The sequence below is a fragment of the Pyricularia pennisetigena genome, chromosome 3 (genome assembly GCF_004337985.1).
Source record: "Pyricularia pennisetigena strain Br36 chromosome 3, whole genome shotgun sequence".
Classification (NCBI taxonomy): domain Eukaryota; kingdom Fungi; phylum Ascomycota; class Sordariomycetes; order Magnaporthales; family Pyriculariaceae; genus Pyricularia; species Pyricularia pennisetigena.
The window spans coordinates 5,788,940-5,808,177 of record NC_043742.1 but is presented as its reverse complement, the minus strand read 5'-3'; the positions used below and the strand labels follow the sequence as shown (position 1 = coordinate 5,808,177).

The following is a 19,238-nucleotide window of genomic DNA, read 5'->3' as shown; positions in this document are numbered from 1 at the left end:
TTTTCTTTTTTTTTTTTTTTTTTCTCGCACCTCCCAAGCCTTCTGTTCTTGGTATGCCGCTTGCCTTGGCCTCAGGTAATGAAGTGTCAAATCTGGAAGGTGTCAAGCATCACTCCGTTACTTGGTATCTTGGTATGGTTTGAGAAGTTTTAACCAAGCCGCCGGGTGATGGCTCCTGCGACTAACAGCCAGAGAAAGAAAAAAAAAAAAAAAAAAAAAAAAAGAAAGGAACCTCTAATCAATCATGCCCTTGCTTGCCATCCCGGTACCGTGTAATTGACCACTGCCAAGAGCTGCGCGATAGCATTCGTGCGGGGTAGAGTTGTGAAAGTTCAATTCTGATTGATCGATTGATTGATTGGGTTACATGTCGACGGTACTGACATGGAGTCTTTTGTGCGACCACCAAACCAAGCTGTTAATGTTTCCGTTACTGGCAACAATAGTCAGGCGTCGCAGTGTAGTCGACAGGATCGAGGCTGGCCTGTATGGAAAAGGAAGGATACGCCCGATCTAAGTGACCGGTGGGTGTTGCATTTTAAAAGAGAAATTCTTATTGGGCAATCAAGGTCGTGCGAGCTTTAAGGCATGGCCAAGAAAAGATCGCCGCCAATGTGGTTTATTCTCGGCCCCACAAATGAAAGCGGATTTTGCTGTTCGTTCAGTTGACATCGCGTCTTTCGCGTTAAACACCACGGCGGACTGTGATGCTGACCAGCTGGCAAATTATTTCCTGGCCGTTCCATAGATATGTTGTTATTTTAGCCCTCGCGTGTACTAGTATGGTACGAGGCTCTTTTTAGAATAAAATATGTAGGTACACATGACAATCCAGTATTATGTCCGCAGTGTCGCAGTGTGGACCGCTTCGAAAACTATTTATGCCCAAGTTCCTTATGACACCAAACCCGATTGCTGTCAATTCCTAGTGATTTAGCTCTACCTTGAAACTCAAAGCACCATTTCGCTCATATACGTAGGAAATTCGTATGGCTGCAACAGTTCTTCTGCAATAGCAAAACCAATATGCGAGAGTGACGAATCGAAACCTCCTACCTGATTTTCATCTACAAAATTTTAGATATGTGATATTCGTAGACACTGTGTGCAAATCAATATTTATCATCTGGGTTACTGGTTTCTCCTGCAATGAGCAATCCCATAATGAAACTCAAGCCCATCGGCATCAAGTTTGTCGATGACATGAAACTCAAGATACTGGCCCATAGTGGTAATCTTGACCTCTCAAGATAATCATTATTAATCCATCGACGGTTAACAAAGACTGGCCATGGCGCGCGCCGCCAAATGGCCGACTTTCGCATATCTAATGCCTTCCAAACGTCTAATCCGGAATCAATGAGTGATGACATTAACTCGCTAGAGTGGTGATATTAAAAAAGAGACCACGTCAGAACATAATTCTAACAAAAGCGGCACTAAGTGCCGCTTTCGGCCGCGACACACAAAGCTAACCACTACGAAATCGCCGTGAGCCCGATCTGCGTCCTCGTCCACGACACACTGGCCCTCCACTCGGGCATGCTCGCAAAGCCATCCCCAAGCTGGCCCCTCATCTCGAGGAGGACGAGGGCCTCTGAGATTTCGGCGACCAGGTCCGCCCCGATGGAGCCCGTCCACCAGGTCGAGTTGCTCTCGCGGCCGATGAGGACGCCCCAAAAGGCAAGGAGCAGCAGGGCAAACGGCTCCCTGCGTGCCAGGGCGCGCGTGAACTCGTGTCCACCCATGCACGGCCACCCCAGGCCCGAGAACTTGTACGCCGCCCGCTGCGTCTCGGCGAAGCAGTACCGCAGGTAAAACACCTCGTTCATGTACATGTCGCGCCGCTGCTCGGCCTTGGTGCGCTGGGGGACCTCGCCGCTGAGCTCCAGTGCGACAGACTTGGTCGCCAGGCTGGGCTGCGGCTCGGGGATCGAGCCCGAGAGACGCCCGTCGTGGAGGCTGTCGAAGTCGGCGACCGCCAAGAGCTCTTCCACAGGCGCTGTGATGGCCCTGGATCCCTGCTTGACGTCTTCCTGGTCTGTCCGGTCCTGACCGGCTGCTGCGTTGTTGGTTGATGATGCGAGCGAGGCCGCTACGGCCATGAGCGTGTTCAGGGCCTTGTTCGTGTCTGGATCAAGCGAGTGGACGTCTGGCGGGCCGAGTTTGAGGGCTGCGGTTATTGATGGACCGGCAGGGCTGTTGAGTATGCCACCCCAGTCCATCCTCATGATGGAACTCAACCCGTGGAACAGTTCGAATATCCCCAACGCCTGTGCAATTGAGCTGTGCGCCTGCGAGTCCCCGCTGTCAATACGACCACCACTCCAAGAATCTTTACCCCCTTCAGCTCTTTCTTGGTTTAGCAACTTGAGAGATCGCGGTATGATTAGGTTGATGAGCGGTGCTAACATCGCCATGAAAAACAGAGGATGCTGGTCCTCCGGCCCAAGTATACCGCACAGTTTTTCCCTGAATGCCCGGATCGCTCTGCCATAATAGTCCAAGCCCGCGCGGACATAAGTTCTGACCTCTTCGCTGGGCCTCTCAAGAGAACCGACTGAGTCTGAAACGGTCAGCGGCACGTGTGCTTCGTCCACCACCTCGTCGTCTGCAGGAGGGGTGCTGTCCGTCGCCTCGGTCAAGGCCTTTTCCAGAGCCGTCAGGGCCAGTATGCCGTTCAGCAGATATTCGTGCTTGAACGCTGCCAGCGGCACCTCTGTCTGGAGATAATAGCGGTCCTCAGCAATCGATACGAACGACTTGTACGTGATGGTCGACCACCTGTGCATGAGCTCCACGTCCATCAGCCGCCGGGCGTCGGCCGCCGCTGTTTCGGATGCGGACGACGTCAACGACGACGACCCGGAGGACGAAGGGGAGAGGAATCTCCCCGCGGGCGACACCGGTATCCTTGGCGGCCTACCGCCGGCGGTGCAGTTGTGGGTCCCATCGGGTGTCACAAACCCCGGCGAGAGGGTTGATGCTGAGCTCCTTGTTTGTTGCTGCTGCGGCGGTTGAGCATATGTACAAGTATCCTGCGTCTCCCGAACCACGCAGTTGAGGCACGGCGGTCCTTGTTCGTCACACTGGTCGATGTGTGTGAGTCACCGACTTTTTCATCAGCTTAATATTTTTTTTTCTTCTTCTTCATGGATACGTACAAACACTAGAGACAAGCAATACCGACCTTGACGTGTCGCTTTTTGCAATTCCTACACCCGTTGCGCGACTTGCTGTGTGCTTTCCTCTTCATCACCATCGTTCAAATGACTTGGCGCCTGATGTGGGCCTAAATAGCAAAACAGGAACTATGGAGATTTTGTGTATCCACACGTACGAAATGCTGAATTTGGGGTTTTATCACAGCACTGGGATCCGTGAGGCCATCAAAATCAGAACCTCGGCATATGCAAAGACATGAAGAGTCGTTAATATACCGAGGAAGTCCAAGGAGTTGTGATAACTAGATCGGGCAGACCTCCGTGATCATTGTTTATGTGGCTGTGTATGTGTTACTCTAACCCCAGTGGCGGGTCATCGTCTTGGCGAGTGAGCAAAAAATATTTTGAGAGATATTTGGACTTGACTACCGAGCAAGTGGCAGCAGTCTCTATCGTGGACATATCAGCTCATGTCATCGATGTTTAACACGTCAGAATATATATATATATATATATGTATATATATAAAAATCACCAAATCCTTCCTAGGCAAGTATAGCAAAGAACATGACATGTTGATGTGCTCCATAACCAAAGATAGGCATCAGCAACTTTACGCAAACCCTTGCGTAACAAACAGAGTAAGAAATCGGGGCAATCTTTTACCGACTGCCCTGATATGGATATGTAAAAAGCGCATGAATAGACAGATGGAATCACTTGCATAACAGCCATCAACATCCCACATTGCTGACACTATAATGATTCCCTGTAAGCCTTCTCAGGAGGTCGATGACATAAACGTTATTGGTAGCACACATAGGCAATGCTGTACATGGCACAACAAGCTAGCCCAGCACAAGTGCGTGAATCGGGGCAGATTACCTGATCCGAAATTACTTGGAACCAACTACGGAAAGGCGTAAATTTTTCTTGGTCTTTTTACGAGGTAGCAACGTAGTTTGTTGCCACGGAGTACAACAACAGCCAAGATGCCTGCATCCTTAGGCTTTCACTGAGGACCAAGGTCCCAATGATGTGCTTGATCCGCGTGGTCCCTCGACATCTGGAACAGATTATGGTCAGCAAATGTCATCAGCTCGTCACAAAAGACAAGCCCAAGGCTTCGGTCGACGACGACCTGCATGCAACCAATCAATGGCAGTCAACCAGTAAAGTTTCTCAAGTCGAAAAAAAAAACGAGAGAGGCTTATCTAGGGCCAAAATAGGCTGATGTCAGCAGCCTCGCCCCGCCCCAACCGCATGCGGGGTAGCTGTTTACTATTGATCAGGGACATGGTCATGGCATATTACAAAGTATAGCAGGTACATAGAGGTCATTAAGGTAAACCGCGGTATGTTTCCTCAAACAACCGCTGAAAAGGATAATGTGAAAAAAAAAAGATATGCAAAGCATGTTTTGATACTGGACTAATAATCACCTCCACCTAAAGCCGGGATAGTATGTCGGACCTTACTCCCCAAACATGTGAGCCTATCAGCAAGTCGCCGGAGCCCTCTAGATCCTTGGGGAAGGGATCGCAGGCCGTCTCCGAGAAAAAGAAAGAGTCACGTAGCGCGCGGATCTGATTTTATCTATTGCTTTTTTGGTTTCGATCCATTTCTTTTTCTTCTTTTCTATTTTCTCTTGAAGACATCCGATCCCGACGGGCAAATTGGACAACCCGAGAAAAATCTTCAATGGGCCCGGCCGACAGGTTTCCCGCCGCCGGCCTGCATTCCCATGTTCCTGATATGCTCGTCGTCAGGCAACCGACCTTGTTACCTCTGAGACGACTAATGCGGTGACACTAATGACAACTTTGCCCTTTCCCGCCCACTCTATAAAAAAAAAAGCTGTACGCCAATATACGCAATTCTAGGAGATGGGATGGCGAAAAGAAGCTTTGTGTTAGACCACAACGACGAGGGACAATAAAATAAAATAAAATAAAATAATCGTCAAGCAAGGCAAGGGAGACGTACCAAGGTGCACATGTGCAGTATGCAGTAGGAGTCAGTTCAGTCTAGCTAGCGGCTTTGCCACTTGGATTCAGCTATGCTCCGTAGTCCGCTTGGATGGAACAGCCGCTATGCCGCACCTCCTCCATCTACATTGCACTACCCTTTAGGTGCACGACGGCAGGATCAATATTGATTACGTATCGTGGGAGAAAACGCCGCTTTTATGGCTGGGCTGGCAAATTAAAACCCATTCGTCCACTTACATGGCTGATGGTTTCCTGGAGTTAGGGAACTTTGAGGTAGATAACATTCAGCGATTGGTTACCCAGCACCCTCAGCGATGGCTTTTGGAAACATCTTTCTGGGTCAGCTGAGAAAAGGCCACAAACAGCTTGTTCTTGGCGTTGACTCGTTTTGCGTTTGCATGACAACAGACCAGACAAGAAGGTTACGCAGTAGAGTTGTGCTTATCTTTTTTTTTTTGTCTGTCTTTTGATGCCGCCGAGCATGTATTGCAAACTTATCGGCGGCACAATGTCCACAAAGGCAAATGATACGGTGAGCTTACGTGCGCGATAATCCCTGCTCGAAAATGCAGAAAAAAAATCTTGAGTCTTTTTTTTTTTTTTTTTTTTTAGTTTCCTACTCCGCCAGCAAGAAAATTTGGAGGAAAAAAAAACAGTGACTCTATCGTCGGGTGGGTGCTTGGGGCGCTTTGTTGAGCAGGAGGTGGTGGTGTTCCATTGCAGGGCCTTCCTCCAGTTAGTGTCATCAGGATGGGGAAACAGAAAAAAGCGGCTGGACAGCGGCTCCCTACTGGCCCAAAAAGCTACCCTAGGTAGGTAACTAGGTGGTGGCGACTAGCCTGCCTTGCCTTCGTTGCCCTTGGTAAGACAGGACGATGCGAGGGGTGTGTAGTGAGCGTGTGGCTGTTTAGGTTCTTTGAAACCTCCTGTACGGAGTATAGGGGGGCCCCCCCAAAAAAGCTCGTGTGATGTGCGGTGTGGTGGGATAGGACCAGTTGATTGTTATTTTATTTCATTTTCTTTCCGCTGATCACCGCCGGTCCCTCATTGGCAAGACAGGCAACCTCCTGGTGATCTGCTGCACAGGATGAGAAAAAAATAAAATAAAATACATTACCAAGAGACTTTTCTTCTCCTCCATGCGTATCATATCACATCTCTCCTTGTGCAAGGTCCGGCTGCCTTGCGATGCAGAGGCTCGGAAATCGCAGGGCGGTGTACGCCGTGCCACAGCTTGAGTGCATCGGCTGCAAGAGCCATCCAGTCTTTTGTAGACAATCCGGCGACTGAGTTTCTGTCCGTCTGGGCCCATGCACAATTTCGTGCAAGGCTTTGGGATTTGTCTTTTGTACTGTACTATATATTGAATGCTAGCCGAATAACCCACCAGATTCAGCTATCGTTGTCAGTCATGCGCTGAACGGAACAAGGGGCGGGTGGAACGACCACTCGGATACAAAAGGCCACACCACACACGACATGTTTGGTTTATTCATTTTAAGCTGGCCTGCAGAAGGCAGAGCGGGGGCGAAAGAGGATAAAAAAAACTTTAGATGAGAAAGAGGAGTCTGTGGATGTATTTCCAGTCCGATTATGATCGTCAGTAACTCGTGTGTTTGACGCCGCACGCTAATAGAGGAGTATCCGGTCGGAGGATCCTGGCACATGGAAGAAAGGAAAAGAAGTAAGGGCCCCGTAGTAGCAAATAACAAGGCGTCATCACCCACAATCTACCTGTCATGGGCATGCAACACCAGAGGCGGATTTGGATGAATGACAAGGCAGGTTTTTTTTTTTTTTTTTTTTTTTTTTTTTTCTTTTTTCGCCCGGAGCCAGCGACCATCGGCTTCGGTGGACTCGCTTTTGAATGCAACGCCCGCCGGGGGTCTAAAACTTTTTCAAGGATGGGAGTGAGCGGCATGGATGGAGCCACTGTAGAGACTTCCGCGGCAACCTACCTTCTAGGGAGATTTACTGAGGGCAGAAAGATGAGAGTCAAGAGTCAGAGGGAGAGGTAATAGCGGCAGCTGTTAAAATTTGCCATTTGGGACTTGTGAAGTGGTCGCTTGCTAGGTGGGGAAATGGTAAATTGAATGCAAGCTTGGGTCTCATGTCGCAGCATTTTACTCCCAAATTTGACAGCCGTTTGAGGGTAAATGCCATGGGGTTGCTTTGTCTTTATTTTTCTTCTTCTGCCTTTATTTCCTGCCGCGCTGTACTGTAATTAGGTACCTTACCATAGTTACCCAGCGTGCTGAGAATTCATTGTTGTTTTTAGCTAGATCCGGACCAGTCTAACCGGCCCACCAGATCAACATCCGACACAGTGCAAAAAAAAAAAAAAGTGATGGGTGTCTTTTTGAGCTCTTGGGTCCATTTGACAACGAGGGTAACATGTCAAGCCGCTCTCGTGGTACCAAGAAAAAGGCGGATAGCAAAAGGTCGGTCGGCGGTCGGGTCAGGGATTGATAGAAAAGGGAAAAGCCATAGCGCTATTATTGTTGTCCCATCTTCATCTCGAGTCGATCTGTCTGGCTACTTGGTTGCTGGGCACCCATGTCCGTACGAGGAAAGTGCCACATACGAGGCTAATTGAGGGGTGGCCAGGAAATTGATGGAAGGGATGCGAATTCTTGTTCAATCCAGAATGCTACCAATCGAAGCCACAAGGAAGGACAATACCTGAAAAAAAAAAAAAAAAAAAAAAAAAAAAAAAAAAAAAAAGCCTTAGCTTACGGAGTAACTTGTGAACTTATGCCAGTAGTAAACCAAGGCTGATACGTCTCCGCAATTTGCATGTCTGTCTCTCTGCCGTTAGGTTCCAGAATTGTAGACCGACATTAGGTGAGCAGGGTTGCGGCCAATACCAAGGGCTTGCTCATCGAACCAAGTCCAGGGGGGCTCAAGGGGTCTGTGACGCGAAACATCTAAAACGGTAAAAAAAATCAATTAACGCGAACGCGGGTCTTTTATGGCCTGTGTGTGTGTGTGTGTGTGTGAGCGAGCGGCGGGCGTGGGCCACTGACTGCATGCTCAGGTCATGGATTTGGTGAATCTGATACCTGCTTTTTTGTCGGATGAGGTACTTGCTTATCAAGACTATACACATGTCCGGGCCCTCTGTTGCCTCTGTAAGTTAAACTCTGGTTTGCTGACTCTTGACTGAGTTAGTAAGGCGACAATATTTGCGTCGTAGAAAACGGGAAATGGTGGTGGGTTTGAAAAGATCCAATAGCGAACGGTAGTACATGTCTAGGGCAGGCGCTTCATAGGGTAAGTAGACTAAGGTGCTTTCGCGATGTAACCACATGTACCTACTCCGCAGTATTACTTTAGGTAATAAGAGCGAAGGCGTTTCTCTTTGCCAGGTTAATCGATAGTCTTCGTCACCTCGAAAGGGGCACTGAATCAGTGCTACATTTTTCACGGTGGAGCAGAAATACGTATTCCCGAGACCAACCTTACAAAGCCCAAAGGTAGTATTACCAAAGTACAAAGCGTTTAGGATTCCGCAAGGGACATCAAAGCAAACGAGACTGTGCCGCCCTGGCGGGTGGATTTGCTTGGTTCTTGCCGCTTCGGATTAACGGCTTCCCAACACCAGACAGAATAGATCACCACTGGGCACCATTTACCGCTTCTGGCAGAGACCCACCGTCTTTCCCTCGCCAATATGCAGCAAAAACAAGTCCTTGATTTCCAGCTGGGGTGAGTTTACAACGGAAGGACCGGCTGTGGTAATTATTCATCTGCTCGTGTCGTTGGCTGGATCTACGGTATCCTCTGAAGTTTAGAGTTGTCACTGGTTGGACAATAAGGAGGCGGCACTTTTAGCCCCCATACGGTCAAGCGCGAAAAATAGACAAAAAAAACCCCCAGTGACAAGGTTACGACTACGATATATGTACAGTGAATTGCAACTACACACGCCCCGATTGTGACTCCTCACGCTGCAGCATTGCAATCAAAAAAGAAAGAAAGCCAAAGAAACGTTAGTGCATGACCCGGCATAGGCCAAGGTCGAGTCACTGTCAGGCCTCATAATCCAAGGATTGAGATCTCGCGATTGTTTGCCATCGAGAATCACTTTCACTGCCTCGCTAAGCTAAATGGCATGACAGCGGTGTACGCCGAGCTGTCGGGCATTTTGATTGGATCCGTGCCTCATGCTGCGTTTCGGTCGCCTTCACTGTGTAGTATACCCAGCCCGTGATTTGGGCTCATTCGGTCGGTGGGCGGGCTGTGAAACATTGCCTTTTTATCACAGCACGTTTTGAACCGTGCGGAATGGGAGGGATTCAAGGCCGCCCCGACAGCACACAGTGGTCTCGCTTTCTTGGTGGGAAAATTAACGCCACATAACAAGGAAGTTGTTGGTCCAGAAAAGACGAGACAAACAGATCACCAGAAGGACCAGCAGCAAACAACCCACGACACTCAAGACAAAAAAGCAGGCAGGCCTGAGCAGTGATTAATGCCTGGGCCCGCGTATTTGCACTGTGTACAAACCAGAGACCGAGCTAGGTAGATTTGGAGTAAAAAATAAAAAATGCATCTTTTTTTTCTCTCCCTGTGCTGAATCCCTTGGATCTTAAACGAGCGGGTGTACCGGCTTTCATTCCACGAAACTTGTCCATCAATCAAAACCACATTTGATCAAGCCAACAAAGACCCAATATTGGCGGGGAAGGAGTCGATTAATTACCATAGTAGGATTGTAAAAGGGGTCTGTATCAGCTGGCATGAGTTGTGCCACTGGCGGATGCTGGGAAGTGAATAAATTTAATACCCACACCTGGTTTAAAAAGCGAGGGGTGGGAGAAGAACAAAACACAAGAAAAACAAAGAGAAGAAAAAAAAAAAGCCGAGGGCCTTCGGCAGATCCGTCCTCGATCAACACGGCTCAACCACAGACGATATGCAGAGTATGACAAAGGTGACGCAAACAATCGAAGCAAGCAGGCAGTGGTAGTGACATGCACCGAGAGGACGGAGCCCATTTTTAACAAGAAAACAAATTGTAGCAAACCAGCCAAATGTACTGCTGGGTTTTAGAGCATTTAGGCATTGCCGACGACGGCGTATCCGAGACCTTGCGGCTAGCAAGGTTTGCTTGCCCTTGGATAATCATATCTGGGTTATCTAGATGTGTTGTTTTTTGAAAACTTATCTTCTGCCTCCCTTTTTTTAGAATATTGTATATTAATTTGTGCTAATTTGTGGCAGGTTAAACCGGCGTATGCCTGATAATTGTTATTTAAACCAAGAATTTTCTTGTACAATTACCAATTTCAAGGCTCACAGCAAAGCTGTTTGTTTATAAAGTATTGGGTTTTCCTAGTTTGCAAAATTTTCAATTATGAACACTTTTTTACTACGATTTGTTCATTATAGCTTCTTGGATCTACATTTGTACCGCCTACTCATGTGTTAAACCCCGCCATCTTATGAGGAAAATGCGTTGCTCCTCATTTTTTACTTTCACCTTTTCCCTGGGCAATGCGGTTGCAACCCTCACTATCGCTGGCGGAGGCGTTTCGTCTTCCGTTTCCACTAGCAACCATGAGGTACTCCCACCCCCCAGTATAAGATTTCCGGACGAACACCCCAACACCGTTTTTGTGTTTGATTATCGCCCTCCTGGAGTTATCCAAGGTTGCCGCGGTTTTATTTGCTATGACTCTTACGGCAAAGAGTCTGAGCTCCCTGGCGAAACATTTGACCCGATAGATTTAAAGCCGTGGAAGAGGATTCGCGATGGTTATCGCGAGTGGAAGAAGCGGCACCCTGAAGAAGACGCCTATATTTACATGGTTGACCAAGATAATTTCTCACCATCCAAATCTGATGTCGAAAACCTATACAGTAACGTCAATAACTCAAACATCAGAGGATGGGCGCCACTGGGAAAGGATGTAGTCTATCATGGATTGCTTATTGGCGGGTATATAGAAAATCCCCTTTATAAAAAGCCAATGGTGCCAAGAAAGAAACTGGAAAGGTGTTTGGCGATGAAGAAGCCTGAGCCAAAACAGTTTTAGAACTTATTTGTATATTTTCACGAGCCTTTGTGCCTCAAATACTGTAGGAATGGTACCATGACATAAAACCGCAACCCCAATATTTCCACTGCAAGGCAATATAAATAAGCATTTTCATGGATTGAAATTCGCTTCAGCACAGCAGTGTACTAACTCTGCTGCTGTCGTCACTCGAGCTAGGCAAAATCAGCAAGGCTGGATGCAGAAAGACCTGCAGCAACAACCAGTGCACATATAGTATCCGAACTATGAGCAAAATAAAGTAACTAAAACCCTGTCGGACCAGACAGAAAAAGTGAACCCAAGACTTGGGCATGGCAGAAAAGTGTCGCGCCGAGTGCATCCCGTGAAACCGGAACAGTACACATAAAAAAAAGCCGTCTGCTGCATCCCGGGGTTGCAGCCTGATCTGTGGTTTGGGTCCTGCTTCCTAATAATGGCCCGCGGCTTACCAAATCGCACTGTACAACTCCGCCGCAAAAGCCCCCTGCACAACACAGGCGAAATGGGCTGGGCGATATGAATGGGCGGACGCATCGCCAAAAAAACAAACGAAAACAATCCCGTAGGTACCCTGAACAACCTGGTAAAGGAGAGGGGGCCGGCTGGGCGAGCTGACATATCATCCATGAGATTGCCGTGCCATGCAACAATCCACATCGACTCTGTCTGGGTAGAAGATCAATAAGTTTTGTTGTTACAATTCCCTGTCTTGTTTAGGATCATAAAAAAAAAGATATTAATCTGACGCTTTGCGAGCGACTAGCACCCTATCTCCTCATGAAATAGAACCCACCATACTATACCTGCCTAGTTCGTCGCAAGAATAGCACATAAGAGCACTTGTGGTTGGTCAGATTGAACCGCAGTATGCTTACTAGCGCTGGAATGTAGTATTCTTGATCAAAGTGAGGAACCGAGCACAGTGTGTGTGTGTGTGTGTGTGTGTGTGTGTGCTCTATTTTCATCCATCGAGCCCCTTCCCTCCGTATGAAGGATCTGGAAGGGATTGAAAGGGGCTGGGCTATGTCTGTGGACTCCTGTGTTTCTTTTTTGCACAGACACCATCCATTTCGCCTTAGTAGCACCTGACTATCCCTTTAAACCCCCTCTCTGCAAGCATACCATAGCAAGGCGCGAGACTTGGCTGAAATACTAAGCAACGTGAGATGCCAACACGATGATTGGGATTCCGAAAGCCGACTAGATTAAATACGAAATGGATAAATCCGTCCGCGTGTCAGGAGGGAAAATCCACAGACATACTATTATATACACTGTACTGCATCTTACGCGAAACCCAGGACCTACCTTCACAGCTAGGTTGAGTGCGGTCGACGGATGGCTAAAAGGGATGAGGACGAGTCGGCAACCTAGACCTTGCCTGGATAAAGGGTTTTGACCATGGGAAGGGATGTATGTACCGTAACTTTTTTTTTATCTCTCTCTCTCTCTCTATCCATCTTGCAGTACATTAATAATAAAGAGGGGCTCGTTGCTCTCGATTTTTGCTTGGGTAACTTGGGGCATGCCAAGCACCTCTTGAGTAATAACCAATCAATTGAAATTCGATCTGTTTTAGGTGCTGGGCGGAACTACAGTAAATTGATAAATCTACAAGGTCAGAATTGGCCCGTCAGTGTCCTGTCTTCTTTGTCTTTATCTCCATGTCGCAGGCTAGGAATGGACGAAGCCTGAGTGGTGCCGCCACGGACAGTTTGTACTCCGAAGGGTGTGCAGCATTGCGCGTAACCTGTGTCGTATCTCCCGACTGCTTCCTGCTGCTTTTTTACTCCTCCCCTACTGCATACTTTACAATTAGGCAGACCAAGACAACGGACCAGACCAGGCTACGACAACAGAAAAGAAAGCACAAAGCAGAAAACGAGGACGGGAGAAAAAAAAAGTTACCAGACGCAGACCAGACCAAAAGCTACTAGGGACTGCAAGCAAGTAATTCCTTAGGTACTGTAAGAGATGTTCCTGGTTGATGTTAAGAAACAAGCCCAAATGCCCGATATTCTAAAATAAAATGCAAAAGAAGCTACTCCAGCCTGCGCCTAGGTTTGAATCCTTTAATGTCAAAATCGGCGAACCCCCTCCCCCCTGTCCCCTGTGCTTTGTGTGTGCTTCTTGGTCAGGTTTGGTTTTGGTCTGGTCTCGTTGGTTCTGGGCCGGGCTGCCATCGCCTGTCCGTACTGTGCGAGCCACAATCAACCCCACTTTTATCACTCGACTGACCGTCCAACGTCCATGTGTACGTGCTTCCTCCGTCTCGGCTTCGTACCAGCGGAGTTTGAGCAGGAAGGTGGCATGTCGCTTGTCCCCCACTTTCATTTGTGTGTATGACTTCTGCATTAAAGGTTACGCCGCCCGGGCTGCTTAGGCTTTTTGGCACCACTTGGCCGCCTGATCGCTTGGCTGACCAGGAAGGGGGCAGAAAAAAAAAGGCAGAAAGAAAAAAAGGCGAAAAAAAGTAAACGAAGGGTCATGGCTACTACTACGGTACAAGCGGCGAACTGTATTGGATGATGATGATGACAGGAGATGTGTGGATTTTTTTTTTTTTTTTGTGTCTGGAAGACTTCGAAATGACGAAGAAACAAAACCCCAAACAAAAAGAATTCTAAAATATCGAAACTAGACGTGGGCCGAAATATGTGCTAGGCAAAGAAAATGAGACTCTATTCATATAGAACAAAACATGGGAAATGAGCTATATATTGTACTCATCAATTCCTTGCAGCCAGACACTACACTACGCATGTACCCAAGCAGATTCCTGTCGTGTGAGTTGTATGAGTGTGTGTAATCAGCGAAAAGAAATGACTGTGCTTTGTTGTGCTTGTTTGCTGCTGCTGTTACTCCCACAAAGGTACCCATCCTGACCTAGGCGATGCCGCTCGAATTGCCCAGGTGGACTTCATCCAATCAGACCAGCAACAGAAACACAAGTGCATCAACCAACGAGGCGGCGCTAGCGGGCATGGATAGTATGGTAATAAGTCGTGAGGGACAACCAGGAAGGAAGCAGCAAGCAACAGACCGGCCACTGCGCTAACGTGTGAAATGGCCCCGCCTGGTACGGACTGGCAGCCACACAGAAGAGACAGAAAGGACCCCTGTCGGGGGCATGTAGGCTTGGGGGGGGGGGTCTTTTTTTTATTGTTATTGTTATTATTCTTTATTATTATCCAAGATACGTAGGTACTTTCGTACATACATTGTAGTGCTGGAAAAAAATTAAAAGAGGGTAGGGTACGTGTAGGCCCGGTCCATCCGACTGTACCGTGTGCTGGGCCCCGACCTGAACCTGACCTGACCCCATCAGATTGGATTCGATGCGAGCCACAGTGCGGGACGCATTGGGTGTGTGGTGGGTGTTTGGCGCAGCAAGCCCAGGCCTCGTGTACCTCTGTACCTTCCTCCACAGCGACCGGGGCAGGGCCCTCAACCGACCTACGCAACCAGGAAGTTACCACCACCACCTCCCGAACTTGACAAGGGAATGGGTTCTCTTCCGGACGCCGTGGTGAATGCGAGGTGGATATGGAGGACGCTTTTTTGTCTTTCGTCACCCCTTCCGGTGAACATGCTCAATATTACTTTTGTCGGACCGCATCCATGCTTGGCACTGGCAACAATTGTCCTCTCTGCTCCTCTCCCGCCGTCTTGAGAAAACACCACGGCAATCCTCCATTGTTGTTCTTGGACCACAACCGGCATCTTTCCTTCATAACCTTTTCGACGCATGTCTCTTAGATCCTACCGTACATGACTGGGATCAGCAAAGACCCTTTAAACAGTTGGGCTTGAACCTAGACCAAAGAGACGCTTCCGCCTCGAACTCACCAACCCGCCATTCACCCCGACCTGACCTTCCTTGTCATTGAGCCCCGTCAGGTGTAGAACAAACAACCGTTCTTCATCTTCTGTGCTCCACTCGCTTGCCGCCTTTGACTTGTTCACTGGCCCATCGTTCTGGACATGTCTCTGCCCTCCTGACCGGCTGGAATGGAGCGAGGCAATCAAAGTGCCACTCAATATTCTATCCTATCTAGCTAGACGGGCCTCATTTAGAACGAACGCCGAACCCACCAACACAAAGAATCACCCGCGAACTTCTGCCGCATCTGCGAACGGTCCCGAACGGCAGAGACTCGATAACCCACGAAACTCCTTGCACCGCTTCGACCACCGTCACTCATGTATCCAGGCGCTTCAAGACAGCTGGCTCCCCTCGCGTACCAATTCCCTCCATCGCCCATCTGCTCGTCGTCCTCCATCCCCACACGAGATATCTCACAAGCCTCCAAGAACCCTAGTCCTGGAGGTGCTGCTCCGCTTCTGAGCGGCCTTAGGACGCCTCCGTCAGACGATATGGGGACCACCTATCAAGCTCCGAACATTGGCCAGCATGATGCTAACCCATATCCTTCACTGAATGGATATTCCGGCCCGAGGTCAAGGTCGTCAGTGAGCAATGGGCAGGCTGTGTTGGATAGCTACCCAAGATACCATCAGTACGCAACCCAAGCGTCTGGACGAGAATACCAAATGCCGGCCACTCAACAGTCACAGCAGCAACCTTCGCAGGTTGCTCAACCCCAGCCGATTGCTCGGGAGTCGCAGCACACGCAAGCTACAGCTACAGTTTCATATGCTCCTCAGACAGCTGTGGCCCAACCCTCTCGAGCTTCGACACCAAAATCGAGTGGGACGGTTGCCTCGCAGGTTAGCATGTCACAGAAAGACGTTGCCAGCCTGGCCGGACAAAGTCTAGAGATCCCCATGTGTATCAGCACAAGGGGCGGCAGCTTGTCTGTACTGGCGGCACAGGTAAGTTGGCAATCTCGGTCATGTACATGCTGCTGGGAAATAAATCGTTAACATCTTTATTCTAGATGACTACCTTTTTCTGGTTTGAGCCATGCCCCGTCCACCATTTGGCCGAAAAGCTCGTCTCTTCGTCGCCTTCCGAACCGGTACCAAGTCTGAACGCCCTAGCGATACCAACTCCAGAGTTCAAGTCATGGGTCCACAGTGTGCTCTCAACCACCCAGGTCACGCAAAATGTCATCCTCTTGGCTCTTCTTTTCATACACAGGTTGAAGACTACCGTCCCCGATGTGAGGGGAGCCCGCGGAAGCGAGTATCGCCTCCTGACAGTAGCTCTGATGCTTGGTAACAAATGTAAGAAGAAATATCACATGCTCACCAATCAACATTCAGTTGTCTGGCGTTCACAACGAAGGATGCGTTTGCTAACAACCTTGCCTCATGCTAGTCTTGGATGACAACACATACACAAACAAGACCTGGGCGGAGGTCTCGGGCATCACCGTGAAGGATATCCATGTGATGGAGGTGGAGTTCCTCAGCAACATGCGATACAGCCTCTTGGTTTCCAAGGCACAATGGGAGCAGTGGCTGGTCAAGCTTTCAAAGTTTTGGGAGTACTGCGAGAGAGCAACCAGGCCAGTGCTCTCTCCCATTACAATACCTTCACCTACACGCTCGGTGGCAAACGCTTCGATCCGATCACCAACTGGTCACCTGGTGCTCACTCCCACGCTGCACTCAACGCCGACGACACGCAGCCCTTACGATGTTACCTATGCTGCTAACAACCAGTGGCCAGCCCAAGCTATGCCGCAGACATGCCCGGCCGTATCTGGGCAACCCGATACCAGGAACGGGTTTAACAAACGCCCCTACGCCGACGAGGATCCCACGGAGCCGCCTTCGAAGAGGGTAGCTATGCACCCTCAGAGTATCCCTGCACAGCCTGCAAACATGTACAGCCAGGCTCGCCAGAGACCCGCAGGTTCTTTGGAACCGCTACGTCTGCCCGTACCAAACCTGACCGTCAACACAACTCCAAATGCAGCTCAGGCAGCCTATAACTCAGTAGTCAGCCACGTCCCTATTCAGCAGTCGGCTCTCTCCCTCCCTCCGATGGTCCCGGGTGTCAGGGCTATGGCCACCGTGTACCCCTCAACCACAACTGCATCAAACTTTGCTGGAAACGTGGCGACGAGTTCAGTTCCCACCTCAGTGTCAACCCCACTGACCACCTCTGCTCCGGGTGGCTTTCCACCCATGACAAATTACGCGACACCAACAAAGCGGCACAGCCCTGGGTCACTTACACCAGCTGCAGCTGCAGCTCTAGGAAATTCATCACCGCTCAGCGAGTCTTTCGCGCATGGTCAGCACGGTGTTCGCACCCCAATATCGCAGTCGCCCTCTGTTTACCTGCAGCATCGGTCAAGTCCTTACCGACCCGTGAGGCACGTAAATACTCTGCTCTGTCCGCCCCCTTCTTCGAGCCTTCACGAGTATCACCTCTCCGGTCCGAACCCCGCCATGGTGGCGCCAGCTCAGATGCATTACCAGCCCTTGGGCCGAAGACACGAGTACCACACGGGAATTGTACCAGAGTTTACCCTCTCCGCACAGCAGCAACAAGCGCAGGCACATTACGCACGTCAAGAAGTACCGATGCCGCCCACATATCGGCAGATCCCTGGTCAGGCACAAATGCGTCCTGTCGTAGGACACAACCTTCAAGAGCCCACCCACTCGCACATGCAATTTCTCAACTAGGAGCGAGATTACTTGCATGCCAAGCTGAGCATGATTGCAGCTTGCGATCGCATGGCAGGCTTCGGGGAGCCCTCGGTCGCGCCTCGTCTGGCGTCATTTCACTGTCCACCCTCATTGGGGTGGCGTTGTAACATTTAACCCTTTTTTTTCTTCACGATATTTGCAGCATTTTTTACGGTATCTGGTGCCGAGGCGTTCTTCACGTTCATTTGATTCTAGATTCTTTCCCCCTCCTCACGATTGGGGCCGAAGCATCTCGTCCTGTGCATATACAGCATTGCATCGTCATGGCGTTTTTTTCTTTTTTTACTTTTTGTTTATTTGATCGGGGCTGTTTTTCTCGACACAGGCTTACGGTGCACTGCTGTGCGGTGAGCTATCAAACGTGATGCATCGAATGGCAGGTAAAACTGTATTATACATGATACCGTCGATTTGACTATCGAAGGAATGGCTCGTTGTACTGAGCCAAACCTGGCATGTTATGCACACATGGTTTGATGGGAATGTCTGGAAGGTGGAAAAAAATGATATCGCAGTATGTGCCGGTTGGCATAAAACAAAGACTCTCGACACGTTGTTGGGACATGAGGCGTGAGATCTGCCAGCCACTTGCTAGATAGTCTCGAGGAAAGGCAACGCTTGCGGGCCACCTTTGGTGTACCCATCAAGCTGAGAAGCAATGAAAAAAATGCCTTGTCAAAATTGTCCACTTCTTATGCTCTGGTCATTTGGGTGTGTTAACCAGATCCCACTGCCGATAAGGGATGTTTTACCGGTCATGAAAATCCGTTCCCAGCAATTAGGGGAAGTCAGAACAGCCGAAGATTTATCCTCTAGGCAGTTGAACCACCATAGTCCCGATATTGATTTATGCAGGATGGGAGTAAGAATTAATGCACCATGTACCCGACCGTAATCTTTTATGAGCCAAAACTATATGCCGAGAGCTCACATCGTAACACAGGGTCGATATCAACCAGGAGACGTTTATTCGATAAGACCATCCAGGGAGACAAACACCAAACAAACGAGACTGGCAGGATATGACACATACATAAGCATGGGCATGTGTCCTCTCCCAATGAACCGGTTCACAATCATACAAAGTGGTTGCTACCCATACCCTTGATAGCCTGATAGCCTGATAGCCCCCGCCCTCCCCTTTAGCCACAGGACAGTGAGCAGGCCTTCTAGTGTCTAGAGACGAAGGACAACGAAAAAGGCAGATATGCTCTCAAAATCTCTTCTTGCAACTGGCCTTGCGGCCGCTGCGGGTTGCGCCCAACAACAGTTGGTGCCGGCGCCCGAGGGTTACAGAAAGGTCTATATGACATCAAATGTCAACCCCAGCTTCGTGGTTCAGCCCAAGGCGGTCTCGATCGGGAGCACCTTGGTTGTGTAAGTTTTTTGTCTTTTTTTTCTTTCCCCCC

General features: G+C 49.2%; 7 protein-coding genes across 7 annotated transcripts in view; 4 read left to right on the top strand and 3 right to left on the bottom strand.

Annotated features, from left to right (window-relative positions):
* Positions 1–1,478: 1,478 nt before the first annotated feature.
* PpBr36_03305 (uncharacterized protein) lies at positions 1,479–3,262 on the bottom strand (the record flags this gene model as incomplete). The annotated part of the gene is made up of 2 exons (XM_029890478.1): positions 1,479–3,089; positions 3,191–3,262. 2 exons carry the CDS (start codon positions 3,260–3,262, stop codon positions 1,479–1,481), a joined length of 1,683 nt encoding a protein of 560 aa, XP_029753643.1.
* A 2,923-nt stretch (positions 3,263–6,185) lies between these two features.
* On the bottom strand, positions 6,186–6,467 carry PpBr36_03304 (uncharacterized protein; the record flags this gene model as incomplete). The annotated part of the gene is made up of 2 exons (XM_029890477.1): positions 6,186–6,402; positions 6,451–6,467. The coding sequence occupies 2 exons, from the start codon at positions 6,465–6,467 to the stop codon at positions 6,186–6,188; spliced, it is 234 nt and encodes a 77-aa protein (XP_029753642.1).
* A 4,144-nt stretch (positions 6,468–10,611) lies between these two features.
* PpBr36_03303 (uncharacterized protein) lies at positions 10,612–11,196 on the top strand (the record flags this gene model as incomplete). Its single annotated transcript, XM_029890476.1, has 1 exon — positions 10,612–11,196. One exon carries the CDS (start codon positions 10,612–10,614, stop codon positions 11,194–11,196), a length of 585 nt encoding a protein of 194 aa, XP_029753641.1.
* Positions 11,197–13,333: 2,137 nt separating this feature from the next.
* Positions 13,334–13,660, bottom strand: PpBr36_03302 (uncharacterized protein; the record flags this gene model as incomplete). Its single annotated transcript, XM_029890475.1, has 1 exon — positions 13,334–13,660. A coding segment is annotated over one exon (327 nt), but the record flags the coding sequence as incomplete, so codon positions are not given.
* A 605-nt stretch (positions 13,661–14,265) lies between these two features.
* Positions 14,266–14,872, top strand: PpBr36_03301 (uncharacterized protein; the record flags this gene model as incomplete). Its single annotated transcript, XM_029890474.1, has 3 exons — positions 14,266–14,331; positions 14,404–14,454; positions 14,528–14,872. The coding sequence occupies 3 exons, from the start codon at positions 14,266–14,268 to the stop codon at positions 14,870–14,872; spliced, it is 462 nt and encodes a 153-aa protein (XP_029753639.1).
* A 530-nt stretch (positions 14,873–15,402) lies between these two features.
* On the top strand, positions 15,403–17,805 carry PpBr36_03300 (uncharacterized protein; the record flags this gene model as incomplete). Its single annotated transcript, XM_029890473.1, has 3 exons — positions 15,403–16,035; positions 16,101–16,389; positions 16,484–17,805. 3 exons carry the CDS (start codon positions 15,403–15,405, stop codon positions 17,803–17,805), a joined length of 2,244 nt encoding a protein of 747 aa, XP_029753638.1.
* A 1,231-nt stretch (positions 17,806–19,036) lies between these two features.
* PpBr36_03299 (uncharacterized protein) overlaps positions 19,037–19,238 on the top strand; it is a gene marked incomplete at both ends in the record, with an annotated part of 880 nt that continues 678 nt past the window's right edge. Inside the window, one exon of the mRNA XM_029890472.1 lies at positions 19,037–19,206. Within this exon, the coding sequence (XP_029752913.1) occupies positions 19,037–19,206 (170 nt within the window). The remainder of the gene's footprint in view (positions 19,207–19,238) is intronic.